General features: G+C 42.4%; 1 protein-coding gene across 4 annotated transcripts in view; it reads right to left on the bottom strand.

Moving 5' to 3' along the window:
• Nucleotides 1-18435, bottom strand: part of Cfap57 (cilia and flagella associated protein 57) — a 61447-nt gene that overhangs the window by 42455 nt on the left and 557 nt on the right. For 2 of the 4 annotated variants that reach the window (XM_005410633.2, XM_005410634.2), the window contains exons 3-9: nt 12242-12558; nt 10445-10731; nt 8665-8875; nt 5525-5677; nt 1720-1859; nt 770-935; nt 429-542 (exon numbers count right to left, since the gene is read on the bottom strand). In XM_005410633.2, coding sequence (XP_005410690.1) covers nt 429-542; nt 770-935; nt 1720-1859; nt 5525-5677; nt 8665-8875; nt 10445-10731; nt 12242-12558 — 1388 coding nt within the window. The remainder of the gene's footprint in view (nt 1-428; nt 543-769; nt 936-1719; nt 1860-5524; nt 5678-8664; nt 8876-10444; nt 10732-12241; nt 12559-18435) is intronic. The other 2 variants (XM_005410635.2, XM_013507773.1) reach the window with 1 other exon arrangement.

The following is an 18435-nucleotide window of genomic DNA, read 5'->3' as shown; positions in this document are numbered from 1 at the left end:
ATGTATGTGGCCCCTGTGAACCTCTCCATTCTCAGTTTATCTTGTGCTTCATCTTGCTATCTATGTTCTCAGCCCCAGTTCCTCTGACAGCCGCTGCAGTCTCTGTGGGTCTTTAATTCCTTCTCTGCAGTGATTACCAGCTCGGTGTGATTAACCCTCCTCACTCCAGGACCAACCAAGCCTTTGCAAATGCCCCCACCTGAGTTATGCCTACTCCTTTCTCCTTTGTTACTTCCTCTTATAGGAACTCCTTGTTTTTCCTTCACCGAATCAACAGCAATCTGTGCATCTGCTTGACTGTTTCCCCAGGTAGACAGTGAGCCCATGGGGAAAGGAATCATTTCCCCTTTATTCACCTGTAGCCTATCTGCTAGCATAGTGCATGGTTCCGGGTCCCTTGTTTCCCTAGATGCTTTTCATTCACTTACCTTCCCTGTGTGTCCTTTCAGGTTTGTGATGTTCTCTAGGTTTGTGGTGGTAAAAATGTGAATCACATTTCCATTGACCGCAGCAAACAGGTGACCTCCATTGCTAAAGGAGCACTACAGGGAAACAGAGCAAGAGAGCTAGCAGGTGAGCAAGAGATCATCAGCCTAACTGAGGCTGCAGTCTGGAGGGGCTTTTCTGGAAGAGTTCTGGCAGAAACTACAACTTCTAGTGGCAATAGGCAGACTTTGGTCTTACCTCTTTAGAGTGTGTTAGTTCTTGGCATTGGTATTTTAACCCTGGCTTTCCAAGAAATTAGACCTTTATCTCTAGCAGTTTTTACCTCTCTGCATCCTCTGACAGAGTATTCTTTGAAAGGACGTATATCATCAATGAGGAGATTCATAAGGCGTAGTTTGTCAGCAAACCCTACTACAATGTAGTGTCCAGATGGATGAAGGCTGATTGTATATGCCTCTTCTTGATATTCCTTAAATAGTTCAAGAGTGCTGTGAATAGATAAAAAATTATTGAATTATACACCAAATCCCTAGATCCCTCAAGTCTTCCTTTGTGTATGGTATATATTGTTATCACAGGATTTGAGATAATTTATGGCTTGGAATCACTAGTTCTCTTTTTAATTTTTTTAGATTCCAGTTACTTGAGGATAATGTCTAGCTCTGAGAATGGCCAGGAGGGGATCTGGTCGAGGAACTGTCCAGTAATGGTGGAGACACAGCTCTGTGGAGATTCCAAGAATTTTAAGTACAGTACAGGTATGTTTTTTTAGCAGCCTCAGCACTTTATACAAGGGCAAAGCAAATAGCATGGATCTAATCTAAGGTTGGAGATTCTCAGGGAAGCTATGCCGGGAGGATACACCCTGAGGGATCTGCAGGTAGCTGACCCAGTGATGAGGAGAAAGAGGAGTGAAGGGGCTGGAGAGCTCTCTAAAACAAAAACCAGACCTAGGGTGATGGAGGGGATGGGAGAACTGGAGAGACGGTGGAATTTAGGCAAGAAAGTGAGATCTTCGGTGTTACCTTTATGTCTCTAGTGTCTAGAACAGGGACTGGTATGTAGTAAGCATTTAATTATACTAAATTAATTTTCTAGCCTATGCAAGAGTGAGAAACAGATTGGCTGACTTGATTTTTTAAAAGAAGGCTTTTCCAACTAAAAGCTTCTAAGTCATTAAATTGTAAAACTCTCCAATTAAAATGATTCACATAAACAAATTTAACAATGGAAATTCTGCACACTACAGCAGCAAAGCCCTTCATTCCTTACTTTGATTCGTAATTCCAGATGCGAATGGATCGATCCAGAGAACAGGTGGCAATGAGAGGTTTGCGAATGCAGGTAGCTAGACCGGTGATGGATGCGGAGTGTAATGGGTACAGCAGGTACTCGAAGTGCGCAGCCTCCCCCTGGAGAGAGCACATACAGTGAAATCCAGCAGGGGAATTAACAATGCAAAATGAAATAAAGTCCCATTTACAATAGTATCAAAAAGAATAAAATATTGAGGTTCAAGCTACTCAGGAAGCTGAAGAGGAAGGGTCCTCTGAGTTCACAAATTTGAGACCAGCCTGTGCAACATGGTGAGACCCCATCTCAAAAAGTATGTAGGAGAGGGGCTGGGGATTTAGCTCAGTGGCACAGAGACTGCCTGGCAAGAGCAAGGTCGTGAGTTCGATTCCTGGTACCGGAAGAAAAACAAACAAACAAACAAAACACAAAAAAGTATGTAGGAGAATTTAATAAAATAGGTGTGAAAGCCACAGTCTAAAAATTGTAAAACATTATTAAAAACACGTGGGGAAAAATCCCATGTGCATGGATTGGAAAGCTTAATACTGTTACAACGACAACAGTCCCTACACTGATCTACAGATTCAAATCCCAAATCTCAGAATCCCAGATCGCTTCTTTTTGGATACTAACAAGCTGACTGCAAAATTCATATTACATTGCAAGGGACCCAGAACAGCTAAAATAATCTTGAAAAAGAAAGACAAAGTTGGAAGTTTCATGTTTCCTGGTTTTAAAACTTGCTAAAGAAAACAAAAGTAATCAAGACAGTGGCAGGACAGAAAGAACAATAGAATAGAACTGAGAGTCTAGAAATAAATCCATCTATTGACTGATTTTTTTTTCACAAGGGTACTAAGATCATTCAATATAGAAAGAATAATCTTTCAACAAATGGAACAATTGGATATTTGCATGAAAAAAAAATGAAGCTGGATCCATTCTGAATAACATATACATAAACTCAGCTCAAAACGGACCAAAGAACTAAATGTAAGAGCTAATACTATAAAACTCTTCAAAGAAATATAGGGATAAATCCTCATAACTTTAGTTATGGCAGTGGATTTTTAAATAGTAAATGATCAATGAACAAAAAGAAAAACAGGTAAATTTACATCATAAAAATTTAAAACCTTCATGAATCAAAGGACATTATCAAGAAAGTAAAAAGACAACTCACAGAATGGGAGAAATTTTATCTCCAGTACATGAAAAAAATCATATAATTCAGTAAAAGAAAGATAACACAAGCCAGGCATGGTGGCACACGCCTGTAATCCCAGCTCTCTGGAGGCTGAGGCAGGAGGATCGCTGTGAGTTTGAGACCAGCCTGGGCCCCAAAGTCAGCTCAAGGCCAGCCTAAACTGCATAGTGAGTCCTTGTCTCAAAAAGAAAAAAAAAAACCCACAATTTTTAAAATGGACAAAAGATCTGAATAGACATTTCTTCAAGATATACAACTGGTCAAATGCACAGGAAAAGATACTCAGTATCACAGTCATCAGGGAAATACAAATCAAAACCATGATGAGATACTGCTCTACATCTAGAATGGCTATAATAAAAAAAATCAGATAATAACAAGTGGTGTCAAGGACAAAGAGAAACTGGAACCCTCAAACACTGCTTATGGGGATATAAAATGGTGTAGTTTCCCTAGAAAACATTCTGGTAGTTCTTCAAATGGCTAATCTTGAAGTTACCATGTGACACAGCAATTGTTCTAGGAACAGAAATGAAAACACATCCACACAAAAACTAGTATAGGAAATTTCACAGCAGCAGTATTCAGAATAGCCAAAAGGTGAAGACAACTTGAACATCTAAAATCGAATGCAGATGTAACGAAAATGTGCTGTATCTATACAAGGGATATTTACGGTATTTGACCATAAAAAGGAATGAAGCACACTACGCAACACGGATGAACCTTGAAAACACTACACTAAGGTAAAGACACCAGTCTTAAAAGTTCACATATTGTATGGTTCCATTTGTATGTAATATCGAGAATAGGCAAATCTATAGAGACATAAAACAGATCAGTGATTGCTCAGGGTTGGGACTGGGTGGCCAGGAAGATGGGGGAGACAACAGCCAGAGTGTGGCTTTTTTGTTTGAGGTGGTGAATATGTTCTAAATGAACGATGGTAATGATTGTACAGCTCTGAATATACTAAAAATTACACTAATGTACACTTTGAATAGGGAACTATACTATAAACTGTGAGGTGTGATCACAATATATGGTTACTGTTTAAATTTTAAAACATTTGTTATAGTAAAAGATACATTGCCATTAATCTCCACAAAATACTCCCCCTTGATTCAATTATACTTATCCCATAGTTCTTGCTACTGTCTGAAGCAGTTTGGGAAGTCCTCTTTTGTCAGTGTCTTTACAAAATATGATAAAGAAATACAATGAATGCTGCTGCCGAATGCCATCCAATGGAAAGACAGGCTTGTTTAGTAAAATAAATCAGACAGACAAGGTTAAATATCACATGATTTCTCATATATGAGAAATCCAAGTTATAAATAAAGAGCAAAATAACAGATAGATAATAGGAAGTAGGGGGACAGATCTTTCTCAGATGGGAAGGGGCTCAAGAGATGGAGCGGAAGAAAGGGGATGAAAAAAGGAATGAGGGTGTGCTATGTGCATGGACCGACTTCACACAAGGGATATGAATAAAACAATTATGGTGTGTCTTCATCTACCTTATTCAGCAGATCTGGCACTATGTAACTTCTGGTTCTTCCTCAAAGTCAAAATGCCCATAGAAAGGTAAAGGTTTTGAATCAGTTCAGGACATTGAGGAAGCCATGAGAGTGTAATTAAAGACACAAAAGAACACTCCCAGAGCTGCTTCAGAAAGTGGCAAGAAAAATGGAATAAGTATGTTTCAGGTAAGGGGAAGGGTTTTAACGAGGATTAGTGGCAGGGCGCCACACACTAATAATTTTTTGAAAAAATTAAATATTCACTATATGTTTTGATCACATTTTATAAAGCAATAAAGTTCTAAAAACATTACTAAGAAAAGTATGTTAAAATCTACTACAATGATTGTATATGGCCCATTTTACTTGTAGTCAGATTTTGCTTTACGTGTTTTAAATCCATGTTATTAGGTGCACACAGATTTTAAATTATCTTATTAGCCAGGTTGGTGGTGCACACCTGTAATCCCAGCACTCAGGAGGCTGAGGCAGGAGGATCGCCAGGAGTTTGTGGCCAGCCTGGGCTACACAGTGAACGCAAGGCCAGCCTAAATGATACAGTGAGACCCTACCTCAAAAAAAATTATCTTATTGATAAAGTGAAACTTTTGTATAGTAACTACAATGTTTTAATCTTTCATAGTGCTTTTTTGTTGCAATGTCTGTAGAGTGTTTGTACTCCTTTCCTTTGTTATTCCAAAATAAAACAAAAAACACTAAACACACACACATTTGTACTGCAGCCAAGGATAGCAAATTAATTTCTTGAAAAGCAACTGCTGGTAAATGGATATGTAATGGATTTTTATTTGGCAACATCATGTGTTGTCCAAAGAAGCCCCAAAGGGAATTTGTCAATCCCTCTGAGTTTGTCAGAGTGCTTCTACCTAGACATCTTAAACTTAGAGCTTCTTTTGCTGGGTCACAAAGTAGAGGAGGGGGTGAGTGAACCCATGCTCAGCTTATGGGTGGGAAACTTCCCACATAGTGACTGGGTCTTTGCCAGGCACATAGGCCTGGTCTGGAAGGACATGTTGCTGGGGGAACTCACCTTGCTGATCTCTGTCAGGGACATGGTGATGGTGTAGAGTTGGTTCTTACTGGTGCTGGCAACCAGGGTTTCCTCCGAGGGGCTGAAGCACATGCACAGAACATCCTGCTTGTCAGACTGACTTGGGTCATTGCTCTGTGGATCCACAGGAATCTGTCCAAGCCACGAAAAAGCTATCAGTAATGGCCCCACATGGTCAATAGGTCCTTGGGCTTTAAGAGTTCTCACAGATAGTTTTAGCTTGCAGACCCCAGAATGGAATTGCTTCCCAGCTCCTCAGGTGTGGAGGAGAGCGAGCCTGAATGCCTATTTTTGTGGGTTGTAAGTACCACCCAGCATTCACCCTTAGGTGTCTAGTGGCTAAGTAATAAGCTAGCAGCATATGTGGATATTATCAACCCATGCATGTCAACTTGTAGTTCCCCTTAAAACATACATCTGGCTAAACCCACTCTTGCCCACCTGCTGGGAGCCCAGGGCATATGCTCACCCGGCACTGGCACACCTGTGACACTTGAGGCTGCAGAAGGGTGTGGCAACCCTCCCACCATGTAGGGTGGGTGACAGGGCAGAGCAAAGAGGAGTCTCAGCATCTGAGAGGGTCTGTACTCCTCAGGCAGACATCAAGACATCTTTTCTTTCCCATGCTGCTTTTCTCCTACTAGCACCGGCATGCACTGAGAAGCTGGCCTGCACACGTTTCTGCTTCCCTGCCACGTGCTTGGCTTTTAAGTCCTTAGAATTTGGCTTTCGCTGCATCATGCCCCGCAACTGTCCTCAGGAAGACCAGAAATCTCCTTATCACCTAGGTTACAGGCCCCTGCTGGGTCCCCATTGTCTTTACTTTTCTAGAGCTTGGGCAGCCCTCTCCTCCCAGGGGTCCGGGATACTGGGCTCCTGTGCTTGGCTCCCTCTGCTCGGAGTCTTGTCTTTCTGTACAGCTCAGCCCTCTTCATGTAGCCAACACCCCCTGAGCGGCCACCCCAGCAAGGCTCCAGGAAGCCTTTGCTGGCCTCCTCCAGGCTGATGGGTACTGATGTTCCCTAAATGCACCCATGGCCACTGGGAGGTCCTGCTCGTCATATTTATCATACTGTGCAAAGTCCAAAGGGAACCCTCAGCCCAAGGACCTCATCCATTTTGTCCCAAGGCTGTATCCCAGTGCTTAGAGCAGTGTGTGGCATGTAGTAGGTGCTCAACAAAGGGAAGGATGTTGCCCTGTCTCACTTTTGTGGACATAGTGAGGTCCCGAGCAGAAGGGGTCATTTCTGACTCCTCTATCTCAGCCAAGCATGGAGTCTGCCCTGTGGCAGGTGTACAGTAGATGTCTGCTGAATGAATGAATAATTACGACTCCTCTGCTGGAGTTCTAACCTATCTATTTCTAAATTAGGAAATGCCAAGTCTCGTCCTTAGTCCTTTTCTATTCTCCCAATGTATTGTATCTCTCAGTAATTTTGCTTAATATGAAGGTTTAAATGAAAATGATGGTAGTAAATATAATTACAATGATACTTAAAGTCGTAGAGATAAGACATGTGTGTGTGTGTGTGTGTGTGTGTGTGTGTGTGTGTGTGTGTGTGTATGTGTGTACTGAACTCCCCAAAAAAGTCCATGTCTGTATTTCCAACTGCTTCATTTGGCCCTTGTCTCTGCCCAAATGTCACCTTCCTTAGAGGTCTCCTCCAGCCGCTCTGGAACAGATCCCCCTGCCTTCCTATCCTTCTTCTGGCTTTATTTTCTTCACTTTTTTGATTCTCACCTGAAACCCTGTTCATGTTTTGGCTCTGCCCACTGACTGAGTTCTAAGGGAAGGCTCTTTCGTGTATTGGCTTCTGTGCTGTATTCCCAGCCCCTTCCACAGAGTCTAGCACACAGTAAATGCTCAGTAAATACTTGTTAAATAAATAAATAAAAGAGTAAACTGCTTAATGAGCAAAGTAAACTCATGCTGCTTCTGCCTCCCCCTCACCCCTATTCTCCTTGCTTTACTCCTTTGCCCTTTTCCCAGGCATCCACTTCAAATTCTCTTGTCCTCTCTGAGGGCCCCTTCTCTGACTGTACTTTCACGGAGCCCCCACTTCTTCCCACATCCCTATCTTATACCTCACTCCCCTTTTGGCTGCAAGGAAGAAAATGCCTCTTAACCGATTCCTGATCAGAGCAAAGTAGTTACTCCCATTCTTGGAGCATAAAGCCTCAAGCGCTGCACAGAAGAGTTCCCACAGACCATCGTTCCATCCTTCTGATAACCACGAGGGATGGGTCATTTCTCAATGAAGCAGTGCAGGTGTTGGTACACCCAGGAACGCGCTGCAAGCCACTCGGCCAATAGGTGGCAGCCTAAGGTCTGATCCATTCTGTATGGTTTTAACTGCTTCAAGTCCAAGGCCTCTGGAATCACCCCATCATGTGTCATGCACAGATTACTTTTCTTAAGCTTAACTCTTTCACTCAAAACTTTGAGGGCACGTGCCGAACCATGCACATACCCCTGGTGGGTGTTTGAGGTCTTTTATTTGCCTTAACTCCCCTCGTTCCCTTCCAGGGTCTTCAATTTCTTTCCACTGGGGAACAGAACATCTCCCAACCACAACACCTGCCCTCCACCTCTGTGGGCTTCTGCCAAAGCCGCTCCCTCTATCCAGAGTTCCTAGTTTCCCCGTCTAAAGGTGTCCTTCCCCTAAGACCCTTCGTCAACCGTTATTAAGTACCAAAAAAGCTCAAAAAGCCTTCCAAATTCTTTCCCAATCCTCTGTACAGTCTCAGTCTCTCTCCAATATTTAGTATTATTTATTCCACAAGCACCACAAAATGCTTACTATGTGCCAGGCAGTGTGCTTGGCATTAAGTATGAATATGTACCTAATAATATGATTATTATTGGAATACTAAGGTTCAGCAAGGAAGTATATTTTGCCAGAATCTCTTCCAGGATTCAAATTCAGATCTTCCTACTTTTCAACCCCAATTCTGTCCACCTCATCCTAAAACCTCCCTCAGGTTCGTATGTCAGGTCAGCATTTCTGTTCAGCACGACTCTCCTCTGCTCCTCGTCAAGCTGCCTTGTCAGAGCGCGGCTGCTGGAGAACCAGGGGCAACAGGGCTGCGGTTTTGCTTCTTCTTTCCCCGCTTCCTACCCGGATTTCCCTGCTCTCCCGGTAAATGTCCTTCTCTTCTATCTTCTCAAACAGGAGAACTCTTCCTGGCCCAGCAGAGCAGGCAAATCCTTTCGAATAGGCAGCGATGGCAAACACTCGGGGCATGGCCTGGTGGTCCGTTTGGCTAGTGGACGTCACCATGTGTTCATAGGAAGGAAGCGGGGAACTGGCTGGTGGAAATTCGACCAGGCTGGGAAAGGAAGACAGCACATGAAATTTTCAGAGACAACCCCAAAGACATGAGTTCTTTTTTTCCCCAGGACTGGGGACTGAGTCCAGGAGAAAATGACTATTGAACTATACTACCACCAAGTTGCTCAGGCTAACTCTGAACTTTAAATTCTTCTGCTTAGCTGGGAATAGCTGGGATTATAACTGTGCATGACCATGCCCAACCCCACAGCAGGTGGGCAGAGGCTGGGCGCTGCCAGGCCCAGGAGCGTGCGGGAGCAATAGGAGCATCCCAGGTGTGCACAGCTCTCGGGTGTGGAGCAGCTGAGGAGACAGAGGGGGCTGCACAGACAGGAAGTATATGGGGCATGTGAGGCAGGGGAGGGGAGAGCTGTGGAACGTGCAAGGTGAGCTGAGAAGCTTGGGCTTTGTGCTGGGAGTGCTGGGCCCACCACACAACTGCACACAGCAAACTGGAGAAGGGCAGAGACAGTGAGGGCGAATCTTTTGGAGCTTTCAATGATACAAACAGCCCACAGCAGCATACGTGCTGTATATTGGCCACCACTGGCACAGGGACTTCTTAGGAAGCCCCTACAGAATCATGACCAAACAAGAGAGGTCACTGGCAAGGGGGAATGGTGGAAAATGGGTGGACAGAAGTTACTAAGTTAATAATCCACAGAATGCCAGGTGGTTCAGAGTTTGGGCTTTTGTTTCAGACAGATCTGGGTTTGAATCCTGATCTTGCCACTTAACAGTGCTGTGATCTTGGGTGAGTCCCTTAATCTCTTTGAGCCTCATTATCCTGATCTAGAAAATGGGTATAATAATCACATGTTCTATGTTGGTAAAGATTAAAATGGGAATAGAGAGTCCTGAAAGCCAAGCTTGGTATACTCAATCATATGCTCCAGTGTGTGTGAGATGTGTAAGACTGGCCTTTCCCCTTTTATCCCACACCCTTCTGTCAGATTTACTGAAAATGTTTCCTTGTGCTTCTTTGTTGATCTTTCGCCTCCTACTGAGTTGTAGGGTCCTTGAGACCTCATGAGATGCCTTGGTCAGTGGACATTTATCTAATCAGTGAAGTAAATTAGTCAGCCAGCCACTCAAAAATATTTCTGAAAAAAACCTTCTAATTCTGAAGACTAGTCCTACTAAAATGTTCATGAAATGGGAGTTATTTTTATTTTGTAAAAATTTTTATTTTATAAAAATAAAAGTAACTATCTTTGTTATGACTCAAGTTTCTCATTGAATATAGATGAACACTAAAAGGAAGAGGGAGAAAAGATGAAGTTGGTTTTAAGGTAGAGGTTTTTTGTTTGTTAGTTTTTTGAGACAGGGGCTCTATATAGTTCAGGCTGGCCTTAAATTCAGTATGTAGCCGTGGCTGGCCTTACACTCAGAGCAATCCTCCTGCCTCAGCTTCCCGAGTGGTGGGATTACAGGTGTGCACCACCATGCCCAGCCCATAAGGTAGACGAGTTTTTGAAGTGGGTTTTTCAGTGGTTTTGCAGGGGCTTTTGAAGAAGGCTACTTGTGTACAATGAGAGCAGGGGGTGCTGGCTCGGCAGCCTTTTACCTCTCCGACTCACGGATGACGTCCAGGCTTTTGGAGCCATTCGTGGGCTCCTTGACCATTATGTTTGTCTCCCAGCGTTGATCTCCAGATTCGAAGAGAAAGAGCTTGCCTGTGTCTGTACCAATGATGATCTTGTCCTCAGACAGCCAGGCATGCGCTAGGTAGTTCTGGGGTTCTCCTCTCTGAAAATTGGTTTGCTTTAGGGTGCCCTCCGCAAAACGCAGAAGCTTAAACATCCCGTTTCCAGTGACACAAACCTGAGTGTTGTCCTGGGGATTGAAGCTCACCTGTAGTAAGTGAGAGAATAAAATAAAAAGATTTGTAAAAAGAATCTTGATGGAATTACTTCTAACTTTACTAATTAACACCCATTTCACTAATAGTCATTCCTTTACATATCACTAACTCATAGAATTTTATACCACATTTGTAAGGGCACGCATCTATATCCATTGTATGTGCAGGGCTTACGAGTCAGACTAGGAAATTGGCACACGTAAAAAGAGCAGAGCGAGCAGGTTTTGACAACAGCTGAGCTCTGTGCTAACAGAAAGGAATGGAGCTCAGCAGGAAACAAAGGCGGCTTGGGCAGGCGTCTGCAGCCCTGTCCAGGGGAGAAGAAATGAAATGGAGGGGCTGCTAGGTAGTCTCCCACCAACTTCTACTAGATGGGGGCATCTTTTGGGGGTATGGCTTCGTGATCTCTGTACTCCAAGTGCTGGTTTTCTAGTGTGCATCCTATACATGGTCACTTAATCTACTCAACAGCAAGTCCTCCCTCTCTGCTCTGAATTGGGGTATTTCATGAGAGCTCACTATGGCTGGAATGAAATAACCTTCCAGGGTCTACCTGCCTCTGATCTGTGATCATCAAGCAACCTACTGATTACTAACTTCACCTTCACTGCATCAGGAACAGAATACCCTGGACAAATGACAGCAGTGTTCTGGTTACAATGTGCGCATTTATACATCAACCTGGTGTGAGATGAGTGATTGAGTCTATGCCTGAGGTACTGATTAGCTAGTATCTTTGAATATGAACAAAACTGAATTTTTACTTTGAGACAGGGTCTCGCTGTGTAGTTCTGGCTGGTCTTGAACTCATTATGTAGCCCAGGCTGGCCTCAAGCTTGCAGTGATCCTCCTGCCTCAGCCTTCTAAATGCTAGGATTACGAAGGTGCACCACCACGTCTGGAAAACTGGATTCTTCAACTTATAAAAATGAGTGTAAGAGCCCAGGCTGGGGTGACTGTGCCAAGACAAAGCCTCGGGACTTCCTGCCTGCACAGGGAACCAGCTATCTAATGGGGTTTTCCTCATTTTGCCCTCAAATCACCATGTAAACTTCTGATCACTACATAACTGCAACTGCGTCAACAGCTTCCTACAGATCTACTAATTTACATTACATTCCTCACTTCTTCCTACTGCCCAGGAATATTAATGGGAAGAGGCCAGAACCAAGGAAAGAGTGAGAGCAGAGTTTTACCAATCTAGCTCTGGGCCTAACCTCTAACCAGAAAGCAGTTCTGAGCCAGAAGAAAGAAGACAAGAGCTGGAATAAAAGAATTTCTGGCTCTGCCACTCACCACCTCTGTGATCTTGGGGATGAGGTACTTAATCTCATCTTGGAGCCGCAGTTCCCTCAATTGTAAAATGGGAATAATAACCATGTCTTCCTTACAGTGAGATTAAAATGCATGTAAAAAATGAGCACTGTGGTACCAAGGAAACATTCACTAAGAGACAGCTCTTAATATTTTATAATCCACACAGTATTTGTTGTGAGTTACCTGGTAGATAGGATTGTTCTGAGTGTCAGCTCTAATAATGGCCATTACTTTCTGCTTTTCCCAGAGCCAATAGACGAGGTTTGACTCTGGAGGAGATGTCTGAGTCAAAAGGTATTTGGAGTCAGGAGAAAAAGCCATGCTGGTAAATCTCTGGACTGAGAAGTCAAAATTACTAAGAACTTTGCGTTTCCTGCAAGGGATGCATGACAGTTCATAAATGGTGATGGTGGGTTTCTCCTGAACGACCTCAGAGATAGCGAGGTATCGTCGATTGGGACTGATGGACAAGGTCAGCATGTCCTGACTCTTGTCTGAACCTGCAAACAGGAAAAAGGGATAATGTGGGCAGACGATGCTTTCACCAAGATTCAACCATGCATATAGCGGCACTGCTGACACAAAGGAGAATGATTTGTGAAAGGTAATACCAGTCCCTGACTATCCTTGCTGCAACTATGCCTGGGGTATTATGAGGATGTGCACCTCACTGAGGATGAGGTGGGGAAGGCAAAGAACCTCTCCTGTAGGAGGACGATGTAGGATGGACGATGGGAGCACATGGCAGGAAGAGCTTGAGCAAAGTTGTGGATGTGATAAAGGGCACAGCACAGTGGGTCATTGCTGGGGCACTGCATGTGAGTCCAGGGTGATCAAAGATCCGTCTAGAAGGGCAGAATAGAGTCCTATCATAGAAGCCATCATGCCCAGAGTGCCTAGCATTCAACACTCTTTCTCTACTCCAGAGGTGGGGATGTTCATGAATGGATCTGTCAGCCTCTCTTGCAGCTAGGTGATGACATTCTGAGATTGATGAGATTGACGCAGAAGTCTAAGAGTGGTTTATGATAAAACTTTGTGCTTTCTTGAAAACTAGGGACAGGAGTGGCATGGTGGCACACATCTGTAATCCCAGAAATTGAGAGGTTGAGGCAGGAGGATCACTGCAAGTTTGAAGCCAGCCTGGACTACATAGAGAGTACAAGGCCAGCCTGGACTACATAGAGACTCTGTCACAAAACAAAACAAAACAAAACACAACACACACCAGGGACAAATGCATTTCTGGAATATAGAGATGATTTCCCGTTATTCAGCAGTCACCTTGCAATCATGAAATAATATTCATAAAAATAAAAGCTCTGGTCCCTAGTAAGCAGAGCCCTAGGCAAAGAATATAGTGTAAATATTTTATTCAAGAAATGTAATAAGGCCACATTACAATTTTTGTGGGCCCCTTTTCATGGATCCTTTCTTCCACTAAAAAATAGTAAAAATATATATATATTTTTACATACTATTTAAAAATATATAGTCGTGTATTTGATGGCTGGATTAATATAAAAAGAATTTAATATAAGCTAGATTCACTGTTATATATTCATTACTATCCTTTTTTTCCCCAGTTTTACAACAAAAAATATTTTCATGGGCTCCAAAAAGTATCATGGGCCTTAGGTACTGTGCATAGTGAATAAGTCATCTGTGGATGCAGGTCAGTCAGGGAGGGAGGCGGGGAGGCAGGAGAAGATGCTTTCAAAAGGATGTGCAGGGTCCCCATGTGATGGGCTCCATGCCGCTGCTTCATGACAAGGCAAGGAGGGAGTGACAACTTGCCTGACAGCATCTTGCCTACCAGGTCTTCTCTGGAAGAGGTGCAGGCAGCAAATGCATCTCAGAGAAGAACCAGGTTCTGGGTCACTGAAAACCTTGCACAAGAGTTTGGGGATCACTTGGGAGGCAATGGAAGCCACTGAGAATTTTCCCTCTCTCCCTCTCCCCTTCCCTTGCTCTGTCTTTTCCTCCCTCCCTCCCTTCCTTCCCTCCAATGTATGTTGTAGGAAAAGCCCTCTGGGAGCTGTAGTGAAGGCAGTCCTGCAGGGAAGGAAGCCAATCAGCAGACTATTTGAAGAAATGAGCAATGATGGTAATAATAAGCAATATGAAGGTAGAAACAGTGATAGGAATGGAGGGGATACATTGTTAGACAAATGCTAAGAGGTGATCTCCGGTTTAGGAGTGAAGGAGAGAAGTAAGTAGGAATGACACTTAGGTTTCTGGTTTAGGTGTCTGGGAGGTGTTGTACCCCTCAGATAGAATGTAAGCTGAGGAAGGTGGGGGTTTGTCTTAATCACTTTCTTGTTGCTGGGACAAAATACTCAATATCCACAAGTTAAAGGAGGTTTATTTTGGCCCATATTTTGTAGAGGTTTCAGTCCATAGTGGGCAGATGAGTAAGAGCTCAGGGCATGGCAGGCAGGAAGCAGAGAGGGATCAACAAAGGAGGAGGGCTATACTCCCTTCCAGGCCACGTCCATAGTGATGCCTCTCTTTCCACCAGGCTTCACCTCCCAACATTGCATCTAACCTGTCAGTGGACTAATCCAGTATCAAATATTCATGATCCAGCAGCTTCTACAAGCCCCATCTGTGAGTGTATGAGGCTTTGGGAGATATCTAGATATAAGCCATAACAGGCATGATGGTGAAGATTATGTCCATTGACTTTTGTTTAAAACAACACACCCAAATATTTGATATTTTTAGGTGTATTTGCATCTAGTTTTTTATGGTTTGATTTTTTTACACTTAAGTCTTTAACCCATCTTGGGTCCATGAGGGTAAAAGATATGAAGTGAAGGCCCCAATTTGTTTCCATTTGTCAAGTATCTGACTAGTTGTCCCAGCACTAATTATTAACAGCACCCTTGGGGACCAGGTTATGTGATAGAGGTTGGGGGCCCAACTGTGTGACTTATGCCTCTGCAGTCCCAAGGTCTGTATGACCTTGCTTCAGGAACAGTGAGGTATATGGAAGGCCGACTGCCCCCTGGCTAAGGGTGAAACACTAACAACCCAGCACTCCTGAGGCAAGACAGCATCTGCTGATGACAGTTGTCTGAATATACGCATTTGGGTTTGGAGAAAATCTGGCTTCTCTTTAATTTAATCCTTAGCCATCCATTTCCTATAGTTACTGCTCCATGAAACATGTGCTACTCCTCCCCCTGCGTCTTTTTTTTTTTTTGGTACCAGGAATGGAACTCAGGACCTTGAAGTTTGCCAGGCAGGTGCTGTGCCACTAGCTAAGTCCCGCCCCCCGCACTTCTGGTAGCCAATAAAAGTGAGCCAATCGTGGAGGTTCTCCAGCCAGTCCTTTAGAGTCCAACACCTCCAGGTTCCCCTTGTATCCTGAAATTTGTCTCTTTGTCTTTATTTTCTGTCCTCCCCACTACAGATATCTGAGGGTCTGATCAGCCATTGGTACACCACCTTTATAATATATTAAAGTTATATATTTACACACATGCTTTGGATTTCTTGGATATTTATGCGAGGGCCACACTGCTTTTGCAATCACATAGCATGTGCTTGAGTATGTGGCAAGGTAGGGTCTGAATGAAAGTGCATGAGAAGTAAGTTGGATTTTGGATATGTGTGAGGTCCAGATGGTGGAATGTTGGGTAAAAAGTTCTAGCAGTTGGATATGGTTCTAAAGCTAGGGGCAGAGGTCGGGGCTGAAAAAGTGGATTTGAGGTGGAAAGCAAAACAAAACAAAACAGTTCCCCAAACCAAAACAAACCAAACAATAACACAATGAACTAAGACGTGTAATAAAAGAACAAAAATAATACATCTGGTCAATTATCTTTCAAAAATAGGGAAGTAAGGGATTTTCAGACAGAAACTGGGAGTGTTTAGCACTAACACATTACCACTAAATGCAGAAGAAAAATCATTCCAGCTGGAATATCTGATTTGTAAAGTGTTTGGTGGCAGAGTTTAGTAAACAGGAGAGCAAATGTAAACAAATATTGCCCACATAAAATGATTGATTTAATATTAGAAAATCATATGATCTTTATATAAAATACAGAAAATGCATACAATAAATTTCAGTATGTGCCCATTCGGATCTTAAAAAGCATAGAAAAAGAAAGACATTTCCCTAACTTGATAAAGGACATTGACAAATGCCTACAGTAAACATTCTTCTTTATAACAAAATTTTAAAAGAATTCCCTTGTACAGCAGAAACATGACAAAGATATCCATTTTCATTGGCCCATTTGAGGCTGTCTGGAGACGTTTACTACTACTATATCACAGAAAAAGAAATGAAACCATCATTATTTGTAGATAATATGTGGAGACCCCAAAGAATCTACAGGTAAATTATCATAATTAATAATAGTTTAGGAAATATGCTGGATATAGAAATTAATAAATAAAAGTCAACCGCATCTAACAGTTTGTTCCAACAGATATTACATGGTGTTTGATAAATTTTATTCTATTAAAACTAAGAATTTCCCTCCATCAAAAGGTACCACTGAAAGGCAACTTAAAATTTTAAATAAAAGCCTGCCAAGAATGCCTGCTAAAACCAGATTGACATATCCAGACAAACCTGATAATGGGACATTTCTTTCTTTGTGTAACCCATACTTTGTATAACTGATGGCCTTGTAATGTAACTTGAGATGTTCAAATTCCCTCAGCAACCCATGATGTCACCCAACCCTCCAATCACATGTGTCAAATCTGCTTTTGTACCTCCCCACTTGCTTTGCCTATAAAAGCCCTGAAACCCCACCTGGCAGGGCTGTGACTCTTTGGGAGAAATCCTAGTCAGAAGCCCACTGTGTAACAAACTGCCTCCTAAACCTTCTCAGTGCCATTCTTTCTGTGTTTGGTCTATTTTCTGTAACACCATAGGGAGGAAGAAAATGTAAGCCTCAGACTTGAATTATCTGTAACACATACATCTGAGAAATGATTAGTAGACAGACTATATAAAGTATGCCCATAAATCAAGGAGAGAGTTACTTCAAAAATCTTAACTTTCACATAGAAGATAGAAAATGGGAAAAAGACTTCAAAAAAGTATTTAACATAAGACTAAGTAGGACTAAACATGTGAAAAGATACTCATCCTCATTAACAATAGAGAAGTGCAAACTAAAATAACAGTACCTTTTGTCAACCATTAGTTTAGGAAAAGCGTTAGGAAGTCCAACACCACCAAAGGTTGGTGAAGTTGTGGGGAATGTGGGCCCTTTATGCACTGCGAGTGTAAATGTAAATCGGTACTCTCATGTATCTTGGTAGTTTTAACCTTGGATATGTGCCCTGGAGAATCTTTGTACAAGTACAGCAGCATATATGAATGCAAGAATGTTTATAGTGGTAGGTTTCTAAAAGCAAACAACTGTTATTTCTCCAGTATTTCTTAACCTAGAATGGACCCCCCCCCCGCTCCCTCTTTCTCTCTCTTTCTCTCAGACATTATATCCATAGGCTAGAACACTTATTGAATAAAACAAACTCAATATACCTATACATCAAGATGCATGAATCCCGAAAGCATTTCGTTGCACAAAAAAGTCACAGAGTACATACACTGTGATTTAATTTCTATAAAGTGAGAAAGCAGAAAAAAGCATATTTTATATAAACTGACACATATATGCTAAAACTCTACAGGAAGTAATCATAAAATCCAAGATGACGCATGTGTGGAGTGTGGGAGAGAGACAATAGGGAGAAGCTCTGGAACTGGCAAAGTTCTGATTCCTATCCTAAGTGGTTGGGTTGAAAGATCTTTATTTTATAGTAATTTTTTAACTATTACATATATGTAATAAACACTTTTATATGCACATCACAATAAAATGTGTCTAATGCAAGAGAGTGGGGAAAAAGTGAAGAGACTGAGTTGTCATGAATATGAACTATAGGACCAATGTGACTAAAAACTGTAATGTTATACAGATAGTTATTTGTGATATAGTTACATTTTCTAGTGTCTTCATGATACAAAGATTCAAAAGTATAAGGAAGGTGCTGTGCTTTTTAAAACTGTGTTAGGCCGGGTGTGGTGATGCACACCTGTCATCCCAGCACTTGGGAGTCCGTGGCAGGAGGACTGCTGAGAGTTTAAGGCCAGCCCGAATTGCTTAGTGAAACCCTGCCTCAAAATAAACAAACCCCCCAAAACTGTTAGACAACTCCGAAAAGCCTCTGGTGATGACAAAGCCAAGATACTGAAGATGCATGGAAAGAGATTCATCAAGTTATTTTTTTCATGAAATTACAGTGAAAAATACTTCAAACACTTTACATATGGTTTTAATTATGTCTTTGGTTAATCTATAACTACATAATGCAAGCTTATATTTTTATCCTCTACATTT

This window comes from Chinchilla lanigera, unplaced genomic scaffold (assembly GCF_000276665.1).
Source record: "Chinchilla lanigera isolate Chin_1 unplaced genomic scaffold, ChiLan1.0 scaffold00136, whole genome shotgun sequence".
Taxonomy (NCBI): domain Eukaryota; kingdom Metazoa; phylum Chordata; class Mammalia; order Rodentia; family Chinchillidae; genus Chinchilla; species Chinchilla lanigera.
Note: the sequence above shows the minus strand (reverse complement) of the source record. Positions and strands in the feature narration are given on the sequence as shown.